This window comes from Mytilus edulis, chromosome 5, assembly GCF_963676685.1.
Source record: "Mytilus edulis chromosome 5, xbMytEdul2.2, whole genome shotgun sequence".
In the NCBI taxonomy this organism is placed as follows: domain Eukaryota; kingdom Metazoa; phylum Mollusca; class Bivalvia; order Mytilida; family Mytilidae; genus Mytilus; species Mytilus edulis.
In genome coordinates this window covers 38,212,296-38,237,875 of record NC_092348.1, presented here as the reverse complement: position 1 = coordinate 38,237,875, position 25,580 = coordinate 38,212,296, and the positions used below count along the sequence as shown (strand labels likewise).

At 31.5% G+C, this 25,580-nt stretch overlaps 1 protein-coding gene across 1 annotated transcript; it reads right to left on the bottom strand.

Moving 5' to 3' along the window:
• Window positions 1–1,157: 1,157 nt before the first annotated feature.
• LOC139523611 (lithocholate 6-beta-hydroxylase-like) lies at window positions 1,158–21,492 on the bottom strand. Its single transcript, XM_071317757.1, has 14 exons — window positions 21,332–21,492; window positions 20,718–20,814; window positions 19,548–19,600; window positions 18,294–18,390; window positions 16,775–16,891; window positions 16,046–16,134; window positions 14,843–14,991; window positions 14,127–14,248; window positions 12,217–12,319; window positions 11,419–11,576; window positions 10,821–10,909; window positions 3,557–3,694; window positions 1,933–2,095; window positions 1,158–1,373 (listed from the first exon to the last, which is right to left on the bottom strand). Exons 1-14 carry the CDS (start codon window positions 21,403–21,405, stop codon window positions 1,299–1,301), a joined length of 1,524 nt encoding a protein of 507 aa, XP_071173858.1. The 5' UTR covers window positions 21,406–21,492; the 3' UTR covers window positions 1,158–1,298.
• Window positions 21,493–25,580: the final 4,088 nt, after the last annotated feature.

The following is a 25,580-nucleotide window of genomic DNA, read 5'->3' as shown; positions in this document are numbered from 1 at the left end:
ACGTGTTCTGCAATAAAAAAGAATCACTGAAAAGACATTAATTGTCAAAATGCGCATCCGATGTAGTAAAATGAATACCACTAATGTCATTGGGTGCCTTTAAATTAACATTATACGCAAACGTATAGAACGAGAACTTTACTGTAAATAATTGTCTGTTAATAAATTTTGAAATTATTACGAAACTAAGGTTTCAACTCCCTCAGGCAAAGTTGGCTTTAGATGGATTTGGCTATTTATTTTAGGTATTTTTGACATATAGCTCTTCAACGGTTTCGGTACTTATACATCTTCGGATTTTAAATGTTTGGCTTTGAACTTTCCTGATGAAGGTATATCCAGAACAGCGCTTCGGACGCAATAAATTATTAAACGTGTTGTTTTCATTGTTTTACTGTAATATGGAAATTTCACATAATTACAAACACAACAATGATTTAATGTTGTACACATGGTACAGTTGTTATCAGGTGAAAGTTTTCAGTTTATTTATGTATTCTGTTTATTTCTCTGTATCTTTCAAATTGTCTTTTATTTTAGAGAATAAAGTATCTATCCATATTTGTTTTTGTAAACAAGACTGAAGTATCTATCCATATTTTTGTACATATGTATAAACATATATGTCGATAGAAATATACCATATAAGAATGTACTTAGGAGATTTTTTTTTTTAAATCTGGTATTCAAAATTGATAAATTATAAGTCATAATAGCATTAGATAAGGAACTAAATTCTGAGTTAAAAATTGGTAGATTATCGAGCTCCTTTTCTCGATAATAAAAGAAATTAAATGGTTGGAAGGACAGGCTGACTCAGACTTTTACCTTATATTTGAATTGGTATTATTTAGGTCACAAATCGAAAGAAAGAAATCTAGAATCTGCTTAAAATGTTGGAAAGGGAACTTTTCTGAGCTATTGAAGTCTTAAATGAATAGAAAACTTAGTGTTATGGGGCATAATATTTTAACATGTTTCGTAGGAAAACAACAAGGAGTCCGAATATTTGACAAAAAATCTAAACCTGACTTTACTACATCCTTGACCAAACAAAGTATATGTAGCAATTATAGGTGCGTCCAGTGATAAAAAATCGTGTGTCCTAATATTTCATCACTTATAGCATAATGTATTAAAAAAAGAAAAAATGAAAATTTTTGATGGTGTGTATTCATTTAATTATCATATTACAGAACCATCATAACTTTCATTTAGCTAATCCTCCGAATTCTAATACTAGCTGACAAAGTGATATCGATAGCTCTTTCTTTTTCCGTGCGAGTCTAGTAGAAAAACTAACGTTGTGTAACTTTTAGTTTTATTCCGTTCTCAGCCCTTAGAAGGAATCCTTTCTCAAAAATAACAGGAATCTAAAATATAGTATGATATGTTAATTTTGTTCAGGTAAGTGAGTACATATGTGCAATAATGTATTGAAAAGATTAATCAACTCTTAAAATCACTCACATAATAAACGTAAGAAAATCTCCAGAAAACAAAACTGAAAAAATAAATATATTTTCCATATGTCATAAATATTTCAAAAAGAAATCTGCTAATTGGGGGGGGGGGCATTAATTTCTGAACAATCATTTTAAAAATTCATTCCAGTCAATCATACAACTGAAAGGTTAAGCTTAATATAAAACCAGGTGTAATCAACTATGTTCTTCATAAGAAAATGCCTGTACCAAGTCATAAATAGACAGTTGTTATCAATTCGTTTGATGTGTTTGATCTTTGACTACGGACTTTTCGTTTTGAATTTTCCTCGGGGTTCGTTTTTTTATCATTTTAATTTTTATTGACGAGGTTCCTGTTTGGATGACAAAACATGACTCGCAAATGATCTACTGAACAAAAAACGAAACTTTCCTAAATGCTATAATTATATATATAGGTCAAAACCTCGTTGTAAATGTATTATACCTCTGTTTCATCGCAAGTCACAAACTTGAAGTTTTGTAACATATAAACAATTGCCATCTTTGTTTCAAGCAAGGCCAGTCTCATTCCTACACAAATACGTGGTCCAATACCAAACGGTAGGTAGGCATAAGGATGCCGCTTTGCCTTGTTTTCTTCTGTAAACCTTCATATACACCATCAATTATTAATATCACATTACATTATTGCAAGTAAGTTTGAAATACACTCATTATAGAAACCATGATTGAACTGTTGCATTTGCGACAGACGCGCGTTTTGTCTACAAAAGACTCAACAGTGAGGCTCGAATCAAAAAAGTTAAAAGGTCAAATAAAGGACGAAGTTCAAAATATAGACAGAATTGAGTTACATTTATAATACTAGTACTACGAACTTCATACATGAGTGTTTAGATGGGGTTTTGTCAATAGAGAAATCTATTTGATCTTGCTGGGTATTGCCAGTTGTCTTAAACAACGCGTTCGCAAGTAGTTTTTTTTGCAAAGGATGATGTGATGGTGTCAGCATTTTTCTACAGATTTGGATTTGCAATATCGGGTTGATTCATGTTTTTTCTTTCTCTTTTTATTAATCTGTTTTCAACAAATGATCCGTTTTATATTATCTCAGGATTGAAAAAACTCTATAAAAGTAAGTCTAGGTAGATATTAAATAAAATGCTTACTGCGGGTTTTTTTTCCCTTGTTTGTGAAGTTGTAAAAAATAACTAACATGTTTCAAATCTATTTTTATTATTTTTTTTTCATTTGACATTACTGTTTGTTATGATGTATAGTTCTATAACCATACAATTCAGAACTTAACGTGTAGTAACACACAAAATAAAGCAGATATTTATGTATTTCTAAACGCATATTTTCATCTTACACGAATGAGATTCAGATGAAAACAAATCTTACGAAAAAATAGAGGATTTCATCTTCCCAATTGTGAACTTTTCATTTCTATGTAGCAACATTTCAAAGTGCCTGCATTCAGAGTAAATATCTCACAATTGATACGATATTCAAAAAGGGTGAAGTTGAAAGCATACCTTCGTAAATTTTACGAACGCCATCACGACTAGGTTGACCGTTATGGGATATCCGTTTCACAGGTGATATCAGATATATTCCCTTTGTTGCAACTACAGTCCCGTTCCGTAACCACGAATGTGACCTACCGAATTTGACTTTTTGCCAGTTTTGTAATAACATGAGCAACATGACGGGTGCAACATGTGGAGCAGGATCTGCTAACCCACCCAGTGCACCTGGGTTCACCCAAGTGTTTTGTAGGGTTCGTATTGCTTAGACTTTAGTTTTCTATGGTGCGTCTTATGTACTATAATTTGTGCTTTTCTTTTTAGCCAGTTATTTCGAATCTATAAGTTTGAATGTCCCTCTGTTATCTTTCGATCCTCTTTTACACGAGGAAGAGGACACTGTAAATGTTATATGAAAGGGAATGCATGCTATGTACATGTATGCCATTAAAAAAAAAGAAGATAAAACAGTCTTAAATGACAATGATTATAAGCAAATGTTGTTAAATTTTACATTAAAATGTGTGTGCTCCTTTACAGATAAAAGAGTATTTTATACATCATATAAAACATATTCACCTTTCGGGGTCAAATGTATCTGGATCAGGCCAGTATTCAGGATCTCTGTGTAACGCATAAACACAAACTGTTACATCAGCGTCTTTTGGAATTAACCAACCGTTGATGGACACATCCTCTCTTGCCTCTCTGAAAAACCTTTACGATGGAAACCAGAACAAACTAATGTAATGCAAAAACAATTGTATTGTTCTGTGAAAGAACGCCATATTTGATGATATTAGAAGAAGTCGTATAACAACTTTGCACTATAATTAGATCTATTAATTTTAAAAAAAGAAATCAAATAAATATTTTTTTTTCTTATAAACTATACGTTACAACGATACAGAGATAATATGCACACAAAGCGGTGAAAACAAATTTATTGGTAATAACATCATACTCACAAGCATACACAAATAATTACTAACTACCCACGTAAACGTATATAATTATGTACAATATATACAAATTATGGTTACTTTAACAGTCATATCCCGAATTGGCATCAAAGAAATGGACACAATTACAAATCTAACGCAGTGATGTTTGGCATGTTTCAATTACCGAGTTGAAATATACATTCTTTATCATAGTAAAAATTAGCTCAGTTATTTAATTTCAACAAATAATTAATTTCGAAAGTATTTCAAAATTGAAATTTTGATTTTTCACTAAGAAACCAGTCGCTAAATTGTAGAAACTTCAATCTTAAATGTTCTTTAAAAATCAAATCATCTTCAATTATGTAAAATAGCAAAAATGTATTCAAATTTTTTTTTTTTGTTATAATAAAACACCCATGCAACCACGCATCCCATATTGCTGATAGGACCCGACACAAATATCAATTTCGTGTTTCGGTAGTTAAGCTTGGGATGGTCATTTTAAGATGCATTATTTGAATATAATCAAATATGAAAATTATTCATATTTATATTGATATATTTATATTTTAATTCTTCTTCAATATATCGAGTTATTATGACAGATCTACCATCATCAGGGGTCCAACTGTCAATTTAATGTTAAAGTCTTTAACTTTGATCTACTAAGCATATCTCCAATACTTTTATGTTTGCTATACGCAACTATTGGTGCTGTATTGAATATTTGTACACAGTCTTCGTCGAACTGTAATAAATGCCAGTGTTTCATTATACGTTTCTTTATTTTACGTATATATGGATTATATTTAGTTATTAAAACTAACGGAATACTTTGCTTCTCTTTAGATTTGTTTTGTTGTAATAAATCAGTACGGTCAATTGATAAAGCATCAGTAATACTATCATCTATTTCAACGTTATCATAACCCCTATCTAATAATTTCACTTTGAAATTAGTTAGAATGTTTATTAATTTGTTATGGTCACTTGTATTTCTAATTTGCCGTATTGCTTCACCTTTAATAAATCCTCTGAATACATGCTGTGAGTGACAGCTATTTCTGTGCAGAAACAGATAAGAATTTGTTTCTTTAAAATGTATTTCGAGGTCAAGAATGCCATATGTTGTAAATCTTTGACCTTTAATTACATCAACATCCAAGAACGACATTTTATCGTTTTTGATTTCATAGGTGAACTTTAATAAGGGGTTATAATCATTTGCTAGACGAAAAAAATCTATAATTTCATCTGATGTTCCATCATATATTATGAATCCATCGTCTCTATATCTGCCATGATAGAATATTTTGTCTTTATATTGAAATGCAGAAATAATTTCATTCATTATTTCAAACATAAGTATGTCACAGATTTCCGGTGAAGGAACTGCACCAATTGCCGTACCTATTATTTGTTTGTAAATTTTCCCATCAAATTCAAATACATTGTTTTCTAAAATGATTCTCAACAAATGTATTAATACATTGACTGGCGGAGCATTGACCTTGAAGTTCGATTTGTCAAAACTGTCATAGGCGCGTTCAACCGCAAGCAATAATGCTTCTTGAGGTAGATTTGTAAACATCTGTGTTATATCATACGAAACTAACAGGCTGTTTGCCATAGGTTTTAATTTCTCAATGATATTAATGAACGATGTAGTATCTTTTATATATGTGGACTGATTTTGAACTATTGGTATAAGAAAATAGTCAACGTAATGACCTATAAGTTCAGTTACAGAACCACACTGTGATATAATTGGTCTGCCAGGTGGAATTATATTTAATTCATTTAATCCATCATGTTGTATTTGTTTAAACGTCTCTATTTCAAGGCGGTGAATTTTTGGAAGAATATAAATTCTCCCTAATCGTGCATCTCTTAATTTTTGACCATTTGTTAAAAATCTAAATGATATTTTGTCGATTATGCCTTGATCGTATAATGATTTAACATACTCAATGACTTGGATTTTCAGTTCTGCCATGTTAAATGAATCTAATTGGCAGTAATGTTGAGTATTTAGTTGTCTTGTGACTTCTGTTATATAGTCTAGCTTGTCTAAAATAACACAATTTGAGTTTTTATCTGCCTTTTTTATTACTATTGTTTCATCATTTTTCAAATTGCGTAGCGCTATTCTTTCGCCCTTAGTAAGATTGTTTTTTACATTTCTTTCTATTGGTAGAAAAGACAATTCAAGCTTGGTTAACTCTATATAATTTTCCAACGTATGGCACGTAGAGGCAGGTTTATATCCTGTATTGCTACGAAATGGATGAAGGTCAGTTTTTTCTTGACTGAACATATACCGACATCGTAATTTTCTAGCAAATTCATTGGATGAGATATAACGAGTCCAGAACCAATCCTATATATACCAATACATATTCTTAGTATTTGACTTTATTTCATAATCTATTTTGTTCAATTCAATATTTTATCATAAATATTTGTTGTTTTTTAAGGTGTTTCGGTTAAGGTTTAACTACCAAGGCTTTTCCTCATCAGGTATCCCAAGCCTCTAACTAATAAAATAATCAGTTTCAAAGTAAAGTTCAAAGCATCCATACGCATAGAATTTAAAAATTCTGCATACCGGGATACTATTTTGTTATAATAAAACACCCATGCAACCACGCATCCCATATTGCTGATAGGACCCGACACAAATATCAATTTCGTGTTTCGGTAGTTAAGCTTGGAATGGTCATTTTAAGATGCATTATTTGAATATAATCAAATATGAAAATTATTCATATTTATATTGATATATTTATATTTTAATTCTTCTTCAATATATCGAGTTATTATGACAGATCTACCATCATCAGGGGTCCAACTGTCAATTTAATGTTAAAGTCTTTAACTTTGATCTACTAAGCATATCTCCAATACTTTTATGTTTGCTATACGCAACTATTGGTGCTGTATTGAATATTTGTACACAGTCTTCGTCGAACTGTAATAAATGCCAGTGTTTCATTATACGTTTCTTTATTTTACGTATATATGGATTATATTTAGTTATTAAAACTAACGGAATACTTTGCTTCTCTTTAGATTTGTTTTGTTGTAATAAATCAGTACGGTCAATTGATAAAGCATCAGTAATACTATCATCTATTTCAACGTTATCATAACCCCTATCTAATAATTTCACTTTGAAATTAGTTAGAATGTTTATTAATTTGTTATGGTCACTTGTATTTCTAATTTGCCGTATTGCTTCACCTTTAATAAATCCTCTGAATACATGCTGTGAGTGACAGCTATTTCTGTGCAGAAACAGATAAGAATTTGTTTCTTTAAAATGTATTTCGAGGTCAAGAATGCCATATGTTGTAAATCTTTGACCTTTAATTACATCAACATCCAAGAACGACATTTTATCGTTTTTGATTTCATAGGTGAACTTTAATAAGGGGTTATAATCATTTGCATTTTGTTATAATAAAACACCCATGCAACCACGCATCCCATATTGCTGATAGGACCCGACACAAATATCAATTTCGTGTTTCGGTAGTTAAGCTTGGGATGGTCATTTTAAGATGCATTATTTGAATATAATCAAATATGAAAATTATTCATATTTATATTGATATATTTATATTTTAATTCTTCTTCAATATATCGAGTTATTATGACAGATCTACCATCATCAGGGGTCCAACTGTCAATTTAATGTTAAAGTCTTTAACTTTGATCTACTAAGCATATCTCCAATACTTTTATGTTTGCTATACGCAACTATTGGTGCTGTATTGAATATTTGTACACAGTCTTCGTCGAACTGTAATAAATGCCAGTGTTTCATTATACGTTTCTTTATTTTACGTATATATGGATTATATTTAGTTATTAAAACTAACGGAATACTTTGCTTCTCTTTAGATTTGTTTTGTTGTAATAAATCAGTACGGTCAATTGATAAAGCATCAGTAATACTATCATCTATTTCAACGTTATCATAACCCCTATCTAATAATTTCACTTTGAAATTAGTTAGAATGTTTATTAATTTGTTATGGTCACTTGTATTTCTAATTTGCCGTATTGCTTCACCTTTAATAAATCCTCTGAATACATGCTGTGAGTGACAGCTATTTCTGTGCAGAAACAGATAAGAATTTGTTTCTTTAAAATGTATTTCGAGGTCAAGAATGCCATATGTTGTAAATCTTTGACCTTTAATTACATCAACATCCAAGAACGACATTTTATCGTTTTTGATTTCATAGGTGAACTTTAATAAGGGGTTATAATCATTTGCTAGACGAAAAAAATCTATAATTTCATCTGATGTTCCATCATATATTATGAATCCATCGTCTCTATATCTGCCATGATAGAATATTTTGTCTTTATATTGAAATGCAGAAATAATTTCATTCATTATTTCAAACATAAGTATGTCACAGATTTCCGGTGAAGGAACTGCACCAATTGCCGTACCTATTATTTGTTTGTAAATTTTCCCATCAAATTCAAATACATTGTTTTCTAAAATGATTCTCAACAAATGTATTAATACATTGACTGGCGGAGCATTGACCTTGAAGTTCGATTTGTCAAAACTGTCATAGGCGCGTTCAACCGCAAGCAATAATGCTTCTTGAGGTAGATTTGTAAACATCTGTGTTATATCATACGAAACTAACAGGCTGTTTGCCATAGGTTTTAATTTCTCAATGATATTAATGAACGATGTAGTATCTTTTATATATGTGGACTGATTTTGAACTATTGGTATAAGAAAATAGTCAACGTAATGACCTATAAGTTCAGTTACAGAACCACACTGTGATATAATTGGTCTGCCAGGTGGAATTATATTTAATTCATTTAATCCATCATGTTGTATTTGTTTAAACGTCTCTATTTCAAGGCGGTGAATTTTTGGAAGAATATAAATTCTCCCTAATCGTGCATCTCTTAATTTTTGACCATTTGTTCATTCCATATATACGTAAAATAAAGAAACGTATAATGAAACACTGGCATTTATTACAGTTCGACGAAGACTGTGTACAAATATTCAATACAGCACCAATAGTTGCGTATAGCAAACATAAAAGTATTGGAGATATGCTTAGTAGATCAAAGTTAAAGACTTTAACATTAAATTGACAGTTGGACCCCTGATGATGGTAGATCTGTCATAATAACTCGATATATTGAAGAAGAATTAAAATATAAATATATCAATATAAATATGAATAATTTTCATATTTGATTATATTCAAATAATGCATCTTAAAATGACCATCCCAAGCTTAACTACCGAAACACGAAATTGATATTTGTGTCGGGTCCTATCAGCAATATGGGATGCGTGGTTGCATGGGTGTTTTATTATAACAAAATGCAAATGATTATAACCCCTTATTAAAGTTCACCTATGAAATCAAAAACGATAAAATGTCGTTCTTGGATGTTGATGTAATTAAAGGTCAAAGATTTACAACATATGGCATTCTTGACCTCGAAATACATTTTAAAGAAACAAATTCTTATCTGTTTCTGCACAGAAATAGCTGTCACTCACAGCATGTATTCAGAGGATTTATTAAAGGTGAAGCAATACGGCAAATTAGAAATACAAGTGACCATAACAAATTAATAAACATTCTAACTAATTTCAAAGTGAAATTATTAGATAGGGGTTATGATAACGTTGAAATAGATGATAGTATTACTGATGCTTTATCAATTGACCGTACTGATTTATTACAACAAAACAAATCTAAAGAGAAGCAAAGTATTCCGTTAGTTTTAATAACTAAATATAATCCATATATACGTAAAATAAAGAAACGTATAATGAAACACTGGCATTTATTACAGTTCGACGAAGACTGTGTACAAATATTCAATACAGCACCAATAGTTGCGTATAGCAAACATAAAAGTATTGGAGATATGCTTAGTAGATCAAAGTTAAAGACTTTAACATTAAATTGACAGTTGGACCCCTGATGATGGTAGATCTGTCATAATAACTCGATATATTGAAGAAGAATTAAAATATAAATATATCAATATAAATATGAATAATTTTCATATTTGATTATATTCAAATAATGCATCTTAAAATGACCATCCCAAGCTTAACTACCGAAACACGAAATTGATATTTGTGTCGGGTCCTATCAGCAATATGGGATGCGTGGTTGCATGGGTGTTTTATTATAACAAAATACAACAAAACAAATCTAAAGAGAAGCAAAGTATTCCGTTAGTTTTAATAACTAAATATAATCCATATATACGTAAAATAAAGAAACGTATAATGAAACACTGGCATTTATTACAGTTCGACGAAGACTGTGTACAAATATTCAATACAGCACCAATAGTTGCGTATAGCAAACATAAAAGTATTGGAGATATGCTTAGTAGATCAAAGTTAAAGACTTTAACATTAAATTGACAGTTGGACCCCTGATGATGGTAGATCTGTCATAATAACTCGATATATTGAAGAAGAATTAAAATATAAATATATCAATATAAATATGAATAATTTTCATATTTGATTATATTCAAATAATGCATCTTAAAATGACCATCCCAAGCTTAACTACCGAAACACGAAATTGATATTTGTGTCGGGTCCTATCAGCAATATGGGATGCGTGGTTGCATGGGTGTTTTATTATAACAAAATATAAAGAAAGACAATATAATGTGTGAGTAACACGTATTATATGTACATAGGTAAGGTTTCAGATATATCTTTCTGTTAAGGAATTTGTCTTTTTACATTTAATAAAAGTTCGTTTAGTTAGTATATCAAAATGTTAAATAGTTAATATATCCATGAAGTAACAAACAGTTATATTTTGCAAGTTGAAAGTAGTAAATAAATCATGACACCTTACCTAGTTGATGGTGCGTACAGTCTCAGGACCTCTGACACAAATAAGTCCAGATATTCCATTTTCATTACAATGTCGTGTGTTGGAATTTCCTACAAAGGAAGAATCATCAACACCTGAACATTTGGGCATTCTCAAAAAAGGGGGACAGGAAAATCAAATAAAAAATAAAATCTTTGTACATGTACGGACTGATCCATGAATAATAAGAAAGTCAATTCATCATAATATGAGGTCACAGATTAGCAACTTATAAAAAGTGTTTCTTAGATCAAGACAAAAAACTAACATGTTAACCTATGATTATCAAACATTTAAAGTTTCAACAGCAAGAATAATAAATAGATAGAACAAATAAAGCAACTAACATCTACCATGTCTAAATTACGTGTATTTGCAATTTTTACTTTAAAATTACCTGCCGTATATTATTTCAACATTCAAAATCATATACGCCACGGATAATAGGCTTCTAACTGAAATCTGAAATTTATTTCCAAATATTCAGGGGCAGTGAACGACCTTTATTCTTTAAACATGAAATTAAAGTGATAAATTAGACAAATCATATTTGTTGAATAGGGATTTTAAACATTTGTACCTTTCCAAGAGTCCTATCTATTTCTTCTATGAGTTTGTCCTGTAAGTCTGGGTACCTAGCTAGGCAGTAGGCAGAAAATGAAACCGATATGGATGTTGTGTCGAATCCAGCGGAGAAAAATATCAAAGAATTGACAGCTATCTCATCTTCTGTTAACGCTGAAATAATTAAAATATAGAAAACAACGTTAATAGATCAGTTATATAATAATCTTTTTCAACTTCAGGAAATTCAGTATAGTCATACATATATATCTTTTCAATTTTTACATAAGGAAATGTGCGTATAAACTCAGTAATATAACAGATGCTTTCCGTTCGTATGATGTGTTTGAAAATTTGATTTTGCCATTTAGTAACTGACTTGGTACAGGCATGTCCTTGTGTAGGAAATGATGGATTATACCTGGTGTTATAGATCGCTAAAACAAAAGAAAGCATAATATGACAGTCGCCTTAATTTCGATTACATTGACAGCAATCAGGGAAAAAACATGGCCTTGTGCAATGACAAAATATATTTAACGATAGATTGTAGCACCCGGGAAATACACATGTGTATACCAATGATATTTAGTGTGGTTTTTATTTACTGATTACAAAATCACTTGCTATGCCAATAAAAACAATTTTCACTGATTTAATTAGTGTTGAATGTGTAATTTTTTTGTATGGTTTGGTAGTTCTTTTGATCAATTCGTTGTAACTTAATATTTTGCTGTCCGACAATTATGGTCGGAGCGTACTGTAATGTTTATCAAAGGTGCAATTTGTTTCAACAAGAGTGTTATACATCTACCTCTGCTGTGGAATCGAGATGACCCTTGATGTACTTCGGTATCTTCTGACTTGTCGTTAGTTGATGAATCTTCGGTTACAATTTGAATGAAATCTCGATGAATCTATAATTGTAAAATAATATTTGAATCTTACTATATTTTGAAACACATTTTACTAGGACTTCTCATATCTCCGTCAAGAAATGTTATTGATGACGGATGTACCCATATTTTGACTATTTTATTTATTGTGTCTGTTTAGTTAACGCATCAATGTAAATATAACGGAATTTGATGAGACTGTCATCAAAATGAGAGGGTTAGCGCTATAAAACCAGGTTTAATCCACCATTTTCTACATTTCAAAAATGCCTGTACCAAGTCAGGAATATGACAGTTCTTGTCCATTCGTTTTTGATGCGTTTTGTTATTTGATTTTGCCATGTGATTATGGACTTTCCAAATTGATTTTCCTCTAAGTTCAGCATTTTTGTGATTTTACTTTATTCTTCTATGTTTCATATTTAACCTCCATCAGCAGTGATATAGACCCAGATATCCTTATTTAAATTATTAAAGATGCCAGGTTTCGAATAGTAAACGCAAGACACGCGTATCGTCTACAAAAGACTCATCAGTGATGCTCGAATCAATAAATTTTAAAACACTTAATAATGTACGAAGTTGAAGACCATTGAGGATAAAAAAAATATCCGACATTTATTTCCAAAAACAGCTAAGGTAATTAATCTATTACTGCGATACAAAATACTTGATATTTCATAAAGTTTGGGAAACAGTTAAATCATGGGAAATGTGTGCATTGGTTTGTTGTTTCTTTGACACATTCCCCATTTTAGTCTCAATTTTATTGCATATGACAGGATAAAGGGACATAACACAAGAACGGTAAAAGTGACGCTACCCATTTGTACTTTATCTCAGAGTTTTTTGTGATTAGCATTGTGTATAAGTTTCATAATATTTGGTTTAGTAAAACTTACGATAAAGAACAGAAAATTCTGTAGTTGGCTGTCATAATTTTTGAGTACTCTCAAATCATTACTTAGTGTCTATTTGTTTTTGGAATGTTTAAGTACTCGTCCACGTCAACTCTATGCTTTTGTTATATGCATTTCTATCTGTATCCATCTGATGAGTTATATGTTGTAATGTCAAATCACTGTCTTAGATTAGGGAAGGTTTGGGTGCATTTAACCCCGCCATATTATTTATGTGCCTTCCCCCAAGTCAGGAGTCTGTCGGTCAGTTGTTGTCATTGGTTTATGTTTGTTATAAAAATAATTCGTAAATTGTTTTATAACAAATTATGTCGTAAGTTTTCTCACTTGAATTGTTTGATATTTTCATGTCGGGGCCTATTGTAGTCGACGGTATTGGTTTCTTCATTGTTAAAGGCCATACGGTTACCTATAATTGCCTTAATCAAATTCATTTGAACTTTGGTGCTTAGTTGTCTCATTGGCAATCAAACAACATCTCTTTATTTCAAAATTATTTGTGTTTTGTGGTATTAAGCATTGTATATATAAGATTTGTAACATTTGGTAAAGGCAAACTTAAATCAGAGAACGGAACAGAAAATTTACACTTTTTTTTTCCATTTGTTAAGGGGTTTAACTCTAGAAAGGTAAAAGTGACGCCCCCAAATTCGCAATTACCTGTATTTTTTTGTAAAATCATTGTTTATTAGATTCATAACATCTGATAGAGACAAACTAAAGTGAGAGAATGGAAACCAATTTTGTGACGTACGGACTTGCAGACGACCATGGGTAAAACGTTACTCCCATTATTCACGGTGAGGGCATGACAAATACCTATCTAATTTAGAATACAGCATTCAGTGTAATGATAAGCAATATACATTGTAAGTTTATACAAACAATTTGTACACGGGCTAACTTACTTTAGAACTATTTCGGTCTTTCAAAATATCAGAAACCACTTTCTTGAAGAAATGTTCTGTTCCACCAAATTGTGGTGTTTCAAAGAGTGCCGTCATAATGCTCTTCATAAATGGAAAAGTCACTAGTGCAAATGAAATAAGCAGTTAGATCAGTAAGGACAATAATGTGGATTATTTTGTTGTTTGTCTGTTGTCCTCTTGTATGTGTGAATTGTTACTTTAAGTCTGACTCTATCAAACGTACATCATGCTCTGATGAACATTTTCTAGAAATAAACCTATTGTTATTTAAATTCACCACTTCCTTGTATAACATGATGACGTTTTGGAGTACATATGTATTTATATATTACCTATAAGTTACTCTTTTGAAATAATTGACTAAATAGTCACACAGGGCGGTTAAAATATTTGCCTGAATAATAAATTGTAAGACTCATACATCTAAATCTGTGATGGTTGTATCAGGATTTTGATTAAAAAATAGTCACTCAGAATATTTTTATTTTAGCTTGTGTATATCATTTTGATTTAGGTATTTATTTTTATTATTTTGGGGGGATTTCGTTTGATGTTTTAATGGTAAAGAAGATACATGTATAAGCTTTTGACTTGTGTGTATCCTTTTCATTTTTGGTTTTTTATTTCTTTTTTCGTTTTATTTGGAATTTTATGGAAAAGACGATTGAAGCTTTTGGATTGTTTAAATTACTTACTACATATCAGGAAAAAGATGGCTTTAACTTGAGTCCGCATTGCTCTTCTAGCATAACTTACAAACTGGTTGTCTTTTTCTGTTTGTGAATTGACCTGCATACCAAATGCTGTACTACAAATCACGTCCATTGTAAAGCCACTGGCTATCCTGAAATATGTGCAGGAATCATAAATCTTTTATGACTCTAAGAAAAGGGAGTTCGGAATGAATCCCTTTCAATTGGAGAACAGTAACAAATACAAAATTTACATTGCAGACTGTAAAGTAACAAAAATACCTACGTCCCTACTCAATTGGCAAAATCAAAAGCTGAAACACATTTAACGAATGGAGAACTTCTGTCATATTCCTAACATGATACAGACATTTTCGGATGTAGACAAAGGTGGATTAATGGTGAGCTAGCTAAACCTCTACCTTGTATGACAGTCGCACACAATTCAACTGTATTGACAAGAATGAGTGAACAAAACAAACAGACATAATAGGTGAAATATCAAAAATGGGGGTACAGCAGATGAATGCAACTTATTTTAACCAATTTTATACGAAACGTGTCAATGTTGAATGCCGTATGGTGACAAAGAGTTGCTTAAATCAACGTCATTTGGTATCTGGTGGATAAATGCTTCATTGACATTCATACTACATTTTTATTATATTTATACTTTTCAAATAATGATCACATAAAGTACTTTCTGTTAATTTAACTCACTTAGAAAATTAACTTGTTGGCAAAATTATCAAAGTGTCAATGGAAAATAAAAAACAATTTACTAGTAAAATGTTGAGACAAGAAAAAAGACATAAGTTGCATACAAGTTTACGCTACAACACTTGTCCTTTTCGAATTTTGATAAAGAAGCACCTTACGGTAAAATACAAAAAAAAAGAGCAACTACAATTTTACAGAAAACTGTCTAAAACATTCTGAACCCTGGACTTAAGGGAGTTTGCTCCTCAGTTTCAAAATAAATAGCTTTTCATAACACTAGTCTATATTGATAGGGGATTAATTGAGGAATCAAAAAAGCAAAACAAATATAGGGGTCAATGTGCTGGTTTCTGAGATGTAAACCATTGGAATTTTGGCAGGAAAATAAAAATAAATAAAAGACTTTAACAAATGGCTTATAATTATACATGTAAAAGATTTATAAAAAGAAAAATGGGGGTCAATGGGCAAATTCAACACTCTTACTCTTTCATGTCAATAACTGAATCCCCTTCAGATTGCTTTTTAATGTTATCCACCAAATCACCACAGCACCGCTGGATTAGTGGTGTCATCTAGAATAAACCAAAGACAAAGATTTATGACACAGTTTTGAAACCTGTTTTAAAAAAGCATTCCTTTTATTTTTGACATCATAAACGCTGATTATTTGCAAATTCCTCACAAAAACAGAACATTAAAACAAAAAATCGGCGTTGAAAAGCACTGCAGTTATTGTAACGATTATAGTGTGGTGAGTATAACGATAAGAAGTTGGAATCTTTGAAGCAAATAAGACAATCTTGCTACAGTTGATAATCATATGTATAATGGAGTCAACGTATCTGTAATATCTTATGCTATATTAATATGATTGGGTGGAAGTGCTTCTGTTTGTTTCGATTTAACAAGATATTTGACTGTCACGACCTGATTTAAGTGCACGATTAATAAGATGTGTAAGTTTTGCCGCTTCCAGTTTTAATCTAGCTAGTATATAAAGTGTGTAATATACAATTCTTAATGAACGCTTTACTGACACTTTTTCCTTGGTCTATGTAATTCATTCACAGCCTTCCAGCTCGGGGCTATCATACGTTGTAGGAAATTAATATCAATTTAAACTTGATGCACAATGAGAATAAGATGCTGTGCATCACTCGCATTCCCACATGCTTATAATTTAACATTATATATTCCCCTTGCTAAGCTTACGTTTCTCAGTTTTCCTGTTGTAAATGTTGGAGATATTTTAGTCCTCAGGAATTTCCAGTAGTCATCCCTAGCCACTGTCATACTGTGTGAGGTAAATTTGTCTGGTTTTATAACATCCTAAAATATTCATGCTGGAATTAACACTTATGGTAACTCTGTTGAAACATTATTGTTTTGTTTTGTTTTAATAATTAAATCTTTATCATTTTTTTATAAACCGTCACAAATAGTCAATTGGTCGAAACATTGTGAAAGCGAATTTTAAAATTGTATTTGCAGACCGTAAAAGTTGTTGAATTGTATCTACACTACAGACCGTAAACCTCTTGAATTGTATCTACAGACCGTAAAGGCTGTTGAATTGTATCTACAGACCGTAAAGGCTGTTCAATTGTACTGACCACAAAAGCTGTTAAATTGTAATTACAGACCTTAAAGGCTGTTGAATTAAAACATGAGTTAATGAATCTCTTTTTACCCAATAGTAGTTTCTACGAAAATCTAAAAAATGGAAAGGATGCTTCTTCGTTGCATTACAACAAAGCAGAGTAATCAAAGTTACAAGTGAGTTAACTTTTAAAGTTATATTGATGATTTAAATCGAAAAAAGAACATATATAAGAAGAATGTGCATAAACCAACAGCAACATTAGAACATTAAAAAAACAATTAAAGGGAATATTTAAGAACAAAGCCGTTCTAGGCTAGACCTGCATGATAAGTAGAATGAAATTCAAAACAGTGTGGCTGTGGCCATTGATTGACACATTAAATTCATCCATTGACTGGGACAATTTAGGTGAACGTTTGTATGTAACGACCACTGCTCACAATGTACTTTTTAACGACACTTAAACTATGGGGTCACCAAAGGTTCTCAACACCTTAAAAAAGTAATTCGAAAAGTTAATCAGAAATAACACGATGTTTTGATTTATATCAATTATATAAATCAAAACATAAAGGTTATTCCTGATTAATTTTTCGAATTATTTTATAATTAAAGGCGTTAAGAAACCTTTGGTGACCCCACAGTTTAAATGTTTATCGTAGGTACGTCGTGAACAGTGGTCGTTACAGACAAACGTTCACGTAAATTGTCCCAGTCAATGCATGAATTTAATGTGTCAATCAATGGCCACAGCCACACTGTTTTGAATTTCATTCTATGTGCATGTTATTATGGCTGATTAATGAGAAGTTCGATCAAACTAGATCAATATACTGTTACATGTCTGCAAGAAGACAAGGTTCATAAAATGATGTATATATAGAGTCTGAAAAAACAGTTGCCATAACTTATTCTGTCCAAGCAAACATGCCACACATGTACACATGCATTTCCGGGTACATGCGTAACACATGTATTGCATGTTTGCCCTAGTACCTAATGCGTTGTATACAATCATTTGTTTTTTTATTTTCCTCAAAACAAGAGCCTCATTAACAGAAGCAACAATATAAGGAAGATATCGATAGGTTACTATGAACTGTAAAATATTGTGAACTCGATACTTACTGGACGATTGGTAAAGTTTGAAAAGTCCTTAATGAATAAATCTCGGACTATATCTGGATCTGAAATCAGTAGAGTTGGTCTGGTGCCTTGGTAAACCCTTTTAATAAAACATGTAGGATCAATATTTCAAGTATTAGAACATTTTCATAAACAAGTATTACACTAAGAGAAATGACGCTGGCTTTATTCTGTATAATTGCATTTCTTTTAGGTTCTGGTATAAACATAACAAAATTGAAATTGAAGTATCAACCTATATTTCACGGGGTTTAAAACAACTCGATTTTTTACTATTTTCATCTATTAATGTGTATTATATATAACTCTAATTTTTGTGTTATATATATTCTAATTCCTTGAGCGATGTGAGAAAAATATTCGCGATTTAAGGTGGTACCCAAGACCTTCACTAAAATTGATTTGGCTTGATTAATTTTCATAAAATTTTGACAAAGTATTTACTCGTCTTCCACTCTTTGACATAAATATAAAAAAAATTGAACCAACCAGTTTATCAGAAAAATTACACTGGTTATATAGCAGTTTGACAAACACTAATTTTGATCATTGAGAGCTAAATATTCCCTTAGCAACACAACGTAATTAAAACATTTAGCTGCTTTTACAGAGTTTTCTCCCTGAAATGTTAGGAACCACCTTAAATATTAAAATTTAACTGTCTCAGTAGAGAAATATGGTAACACACGTGTTGCAGTGGTGGAATCTGGTCTGTATCTCTATATACGTATAAATATACATGTAGTCTAAGCAACAACATCGCCTAACCCTACGCTGTATAGTATACTGGGAATCAAACAGTGTCCGCAATAATTCAAAATGCAAGTCCTTGTATAAGTGATTAATGATAGACAAAGCTTAGAGATTAAAGTTCACTGAGGAGTAGTAAGTATATACATTGTATATTGAGCATGCCAAAAAATCAAAATAATTCGTTACATGATTTGTGAACAATTTATAGTTAATGTCCTTTAATTTAGGCTTTGACTAAATGATTCAGACTAGTTATACTTTTTTTTAGCTCTAGATGTCTTTTCATACGATGGATTGCTCTACCATTGACATATTGATGTAGCACACAATTAATTAATATTACTAACACGTAAATTGACGAAATATATGTCGAATGCACCTTGTACTATTGTATTCGGAAATTTAGGAGAAGAAAGCTTTAAGTAAACGTCCTTCGATGCTTGTTTGTGTTTTTTATAATCGACTTCTGTTCTCGGTACTTACCCTACAACCTTTCCGTATTTCTGTATGAGGTTAAAATCAGTTGCTGCAAATCCCTGATGTAAACAAAATATAATTAACATCATTATGTTTGGTCAAATTTTAAAGAGACAATATTATACGACTGTTTGGCATTTCTTAAATTAGTATTACTATCATAGCATTTTCTAAACTTCCGTTTCAATCGTCTTGCAATTTTCTAAGATCTTCTAATTGTTACGCAAACTTGAAGTGAGAAGAGAATATATTAGGCAAATGTCACAAAAATTGTTCTTATAACAAAAAAACAAAACAAAAATATGACGGGATTAAACATGTTTTATCGGAACCTCATCCTTTTTATCTTTTTAACAGAAATTCCACAAACGAGCATCCAGTACACGAATGTCATTTTACGTCAAAACATATAGCAAAATAAATAAACAATTGAAATAATAATATTTTCGATATTACACAATATTACTGAAATCAAGCATATTTCTGTGTGCATGGAATTTTGTGTTGTGACCTTTTTAATCATAAATATGAACATGATGAATTAGATCGTTAATTCCCGTCACATTTTTTTGTTTGTTTGCTACATGTGCTATTAGAACAATTTTTGTGATTGAAGATCTTGGAGGAATGGATGATTGCAGTTCTTTGATATGGCGATGAAACGGCCAGGGTATAGTGGCAAATGAAATATATTTTCAGGACGAGATCATATAAATGTGATGTAAATATAAATCGGCTGTAATACTACAAGATCGACAATGTGATTTTTAACGTCATAAGGTCCGCAGTAAGAACTGTTTTCCTTCCTGGACACATAATTCTGACTCTGGGCCGACCAGACTTAGATCTTTTCCTACATTCCGAGTGCTTTGTCGAAAACAGCAAATAAAACTTTCAATTCAAAACCATGTCTCCATTAATTCGAGAAATGAGTGCCGTTGGCGACATATATACATCCTATTATAAAATAGAAAACAAACGTATGAAAATAATTGAATTGTTACTTGTTATTCACGAAAACCGCTGTATTTCATGAGAATAATCTATACTGCTTATAAAATAGTGTGTAATTAATTGCTATTGACAACGATCGCTTGCTCATTGTGCTATAATGTTGCTGTCTCGTTATTTGTAGTTTTTACCCATATCTTTTATGTCAATCAATAAATGTCTTACATCTATCGGGAGCTGTTTTAGCAGTCCTAAAAATGGATATGGCTTGGGTCCTGGAATTCCTAAACGTTTCCAAATACCATGTCGCCATACTGTGTAACTGCAAATATTACTATATTACTATAATTATTATTTTTACAACGATACTAAAGTTCTTGTGTTATTCAATTCAAAATAAAACAAGATTTACTTTTGCTCACTTGGAAATTAGGTTTATTGAAATTTCGGGCTTAAAATTCGACATGATTTTTTTTCAAAATAATGCAAAACGAATGTCACAGCTTTTGAAATTCAGACATAAATCAAAGCCAATGCAACTATCACATATATAAAACTACACATATAGATAGTATGCGAGTTTACAAAAGTACGAGTTGGAAAAGTGGCGAGTTGTACACCCGAACAAAAGCAGCTCTCAAAAGGACACTCAACCACATAGCTATACATGTAGCACTTGAACAATATTTATCTATAAAAGCATACAAACACGTATACAAATAAATAATAGAGGTGGTATGCTTATATCGGATATATTTAGCCTATAAATATTTTGACCTTTACACCTGGCAATAATTTATATTACTGCTTAGCTGTTCAACAGTTACTAAAATACTTACAGATACAGAGACAGGCATATTAAACTTATTGTTAAAATCCAATAAGGTACGTTAATTAAACTCAAAATCTCCATTATTATGATCAACTAGATGGCTACAGTGTGGTATTCAACTTGATCTCTACAGTGTGGTATTTATAGAATTATTTATCTTGTATACTCAACATATAAAAATTGATGTTGAAATTAACAACAGATTTCACAATTTTAAATTGTTTTACTGTAACCACCGGGTGCTACATTATACATGTACATCTTTTTTAGGGGGAAAACGGGGGGAGCATATAACTGTTTATACCGGACAGTGACTTATCGTCTTGCATTTATGCCATTTTTTGTTTTATGTTTTTTTTTTATTCTGTGAAAATATTAAAACTAAAAGTATTCTTTTTATACAAATAATGTCGTCCGAAAATCGGAAGCATACTTACTCATGTTTCATTCTTCTTCTACATAAGTCCCGGCTTTCTTTGCGATTTCTTTGAAAACTAGTGTACGTATTCTTAAACACTAAGGTATTTGTTGCCTTATTTGAAGCTCCATTGTTCTTTTCTAATTGTTCATCCATTGCACACAACTTGAAGCACAACAGATGCTAAACAACTCAATGTTAAAACTTTTTAAATTGTACTGTCGCTTGTCGTTTCTATTCAATTATGTTTTGTTAAATAAAAAAGTCGATATAACGATTGAAAACGTATAAAACTGTTTCTTATATTTCTCAAATTTTGAAGTAAAAAAAGTCAAACATGGCAAGATTGAATTAAATTCATTGTTTATAGTTGAACAGTTATTATTAGATTTATTTACCCCCTTTATGGACATTATGTTTTCTTGTCTGTGCGTCCGTTCGTCCGTGCATTCGTTTTTTCGTCCGCCCGTTCGTTCGTCCGTTCGTTCGTGTCGATCTATTTGATTTTATACAGTATCAGTTTGTGTGTGATCTCATAAGGAATTGATTTTATAAACAACATGAGGAAATTGGATGTTGAAACGCAAGGAAAATAATTATTTATCGTACTCAACTTACCTATTTTCCGAGTTCATATTTTTGTATTTACTTGTAGTTATAAAATTTTCATTTTTGATACAAAAAAAAAATTTAAAGACATATCTATATCTTAAAGTATTTCTATAGTTCACGTAGAACATTTGTAATATTTAGTATGCCAGTTACACAAACATGACTGTTTACATCAATGTTAATATTTTTCTTCAGTAAACGTTAACACGCAATTATCATATTGCTTAAACACCATCATTATGTTTTATATCGCCTCGAAAAAGATTGTATGCATTTTGTATCAGTTTAAAAGATCAGTCGAATTTTGAAGTGTTGTTTCATTTCCTTTTCTGAGTATAACAAGATATAAAGTACATAACGGTAAACATTGTTATCGCATATATTTCACAACAGATTGAAATATGCCGGTAACATTTTTTTAACCGAATCTCCTTACCTACAAAAACGCGCGCTAATTATAAAAAAAATAATGTGAGTTTATTATTAGTCAGGTGTGCTTAAACTCTATGGGACGTAAATTGAAACGAAGATATAGTCGCTCTCATAGGCGGATTAAGGGGGGGGGGGGCCCTCCCCCCTTTTGGGGAAAACATTTGGTTGCTTATATAGGGAATCACTGAAGCGTGACTGGATCGGGCCCCCTCTTAGGTCAGTCAGTGGGCCCCCACTTATGAAAATTTCTGGATCCGCCACTGGCTCTTGATGCGATCGGGGCTGGGGGAAAGAGGGGGTATTAATAGCTAAAGTTGTACTAGATAACTCCTCGTTTTCCCTTATACCCTTCCATTCATTTCAATTCTTTTACGGTTCGAAAGTCATCATTCACTCAAACTAGTCTACAGAGTAATCTATTGGGTTTTTTTTTCAATACGCGGCGCATGTGGAAACTTTTCACTATAAAAAGTTAAACAGTCTAGCTTTTTATATAGATTATTGTTTTTTTCCCGTTTGAATGGTTTTACACTAGTAATTATTTGGGACCCTTTATAGCTTGCTGTTCGATGTGAGCCATGGCTCTGTGATGAGACTGTACTTTGACCTATATTGGTTTACTTTTACATGTTTTGTAAATTGTGACTTGGATGGAGAGTTGTCAAATTGGCACTAATACCACATCTTCTTATATCTATTAGCTATTTCAAAGTCGAACCTAAATCGAATACTAGTATACATACGATGGTTGTCCGTAAAGTTCGCTGACCAGCTACATTCTGCGTAAAAATAGCATTTCAGGTGAATTCTTTTTGTATATTTGCAATCCTGAACTATATACTAGTTTGGTTTTATCAATATTTGTCGAATTTTAAATGCAAAATAATAACACTTACTTCATATAAATATAAGCAATAGGGACCCGGAGCACGGCTAAAATATCGCATAACATTCAGGCTGGTGTTCTTTTAGTTTTGTTTCTTTTAGTTTAAAAATCCGCAAAAATATATAATTTTAACTCTTAAAATATGTTCTATTACATGTATATTGTATTGTATTTCATTGTATTGCATTGTATTAAAATGTATAATTGTTTGTTTGTATTGCTTGACCCTTTTGAGTGTAATTTTGCAATAAAGATATATATATATCGTCGGCAATAGTCAAAATTCCAAAATGGCGAAATATCGATTTGAAGAATTGAATCTAGAATCGGCATCACTGCAAAAAAGACATTTACGAAAAAGGTGGAGCAGCAGGCGATTATCAAGTTTTGTCTAGACTTCGGAAAAACGCCAACAGAAACACACAAGTTCTTGAAACAGTCTGAGAAACAACATAGCGAAATTAGTCGCTCATTGGTATTCAAGTGGCACAAAAGGTTTAGGGACGGAAGAAGCAATTTGGAAGACGATGAGCGGGAAGGTAGGCCATCTTTCAGGAAATCAGATGCGATATAAGATGAAGTTCTGAACGTTAATAACAGTGACCGGCGACTAACAGTTCGCGAAGTCGGCTGACATTTCTAAGACTACTGCGCACCACATGTTAGCAAATGATTTAAATATGATTCGAGTATTTGCTAGATGGGTACCGCGACTTCTTGCAACAGAACATTTAACAAAAAGAATGGAATTGTCAAATCAATTTATTAAAAAAGTTTCTCGTGGTGGCCTACGATTTTTAGACAGAATAATTACAACCAACGAAAGCTGGTTTCATTACTACGATCCGGAAACTAAAAAAAACGATTTTTAAACTTTACGGACAACCCTCGTATTCATGGTATTAGCATTTTCGATTCGACTTTCCCAAAACGCAATGGCATTTCATAAAAATACTGATATTGAATCACATTGGGAATCATCATTTTATATATCCTTGCAAAAGTACAATTAACGAACTAATTTTAATGATTAGATTTTAAAACCCGATCGGTCCAGGTTTAAATAAATGCGGGGAACAGGTTGATGGGTTTAATGTTGATCTAGAAAAACAAAAGCGAAAAAAACAAAACGCGGACGTCGATATTGATTCTTTCCTAACATGCTAAACATCAATGATGCTATTTATATAGGTATGTAGATCAAACACAGCCGTATGATCATTCATAACTATATTTTGGTGGGGTTCGTGTTGCTTAGTCTTTAGTTTTCTATGTTGTGTCATTATGATTTTGTTGACCGTGATCATGGTGATGGAGTATTTTTGTCAGCCTCATTTGACCCCTAAACAATAATGTATACTATTTCAAAAATGTTATGTAGTCTGAAAGGCCGATGGATGATAAAAGCCATTATTAGCCATTGATATTAATATGCCTAACCTTAAAATATGATAAAAACTGATTAACATCGTTATCAAATACATTAAAACTTGTTTAAAGGAAAATTTCCATGATTTTCATTGAAAGAAAAGTCCTTGGTGGACTCATTATTAGTTTGAAAAAAAAACAGTTCCATGATCTGATATGAGTAACAGTATCAATTTAAAAAAAAACTTGCTTTTCAAAACAAAGAATCCGTCGACGTAGTAAAAATATCCCGTAATATGTTTCAAATACTGCAAATAAGTCGTTTGAAACCCATATTAAAATGTTCAATTATAACGACACTATATACACACATTGTGCGGAAATACAACAGATTACATTTATGAATAAGCAATTGTCATATATATAATTTTTGGGCCGCACAAAATAATCTTCAGAAACACCACCCGTTGAAATAAAAAAATGTTCGAAATAACTATAAAATCCGCTTTCAGAGAGAATGTTCAAATAAGTGTCCCACTC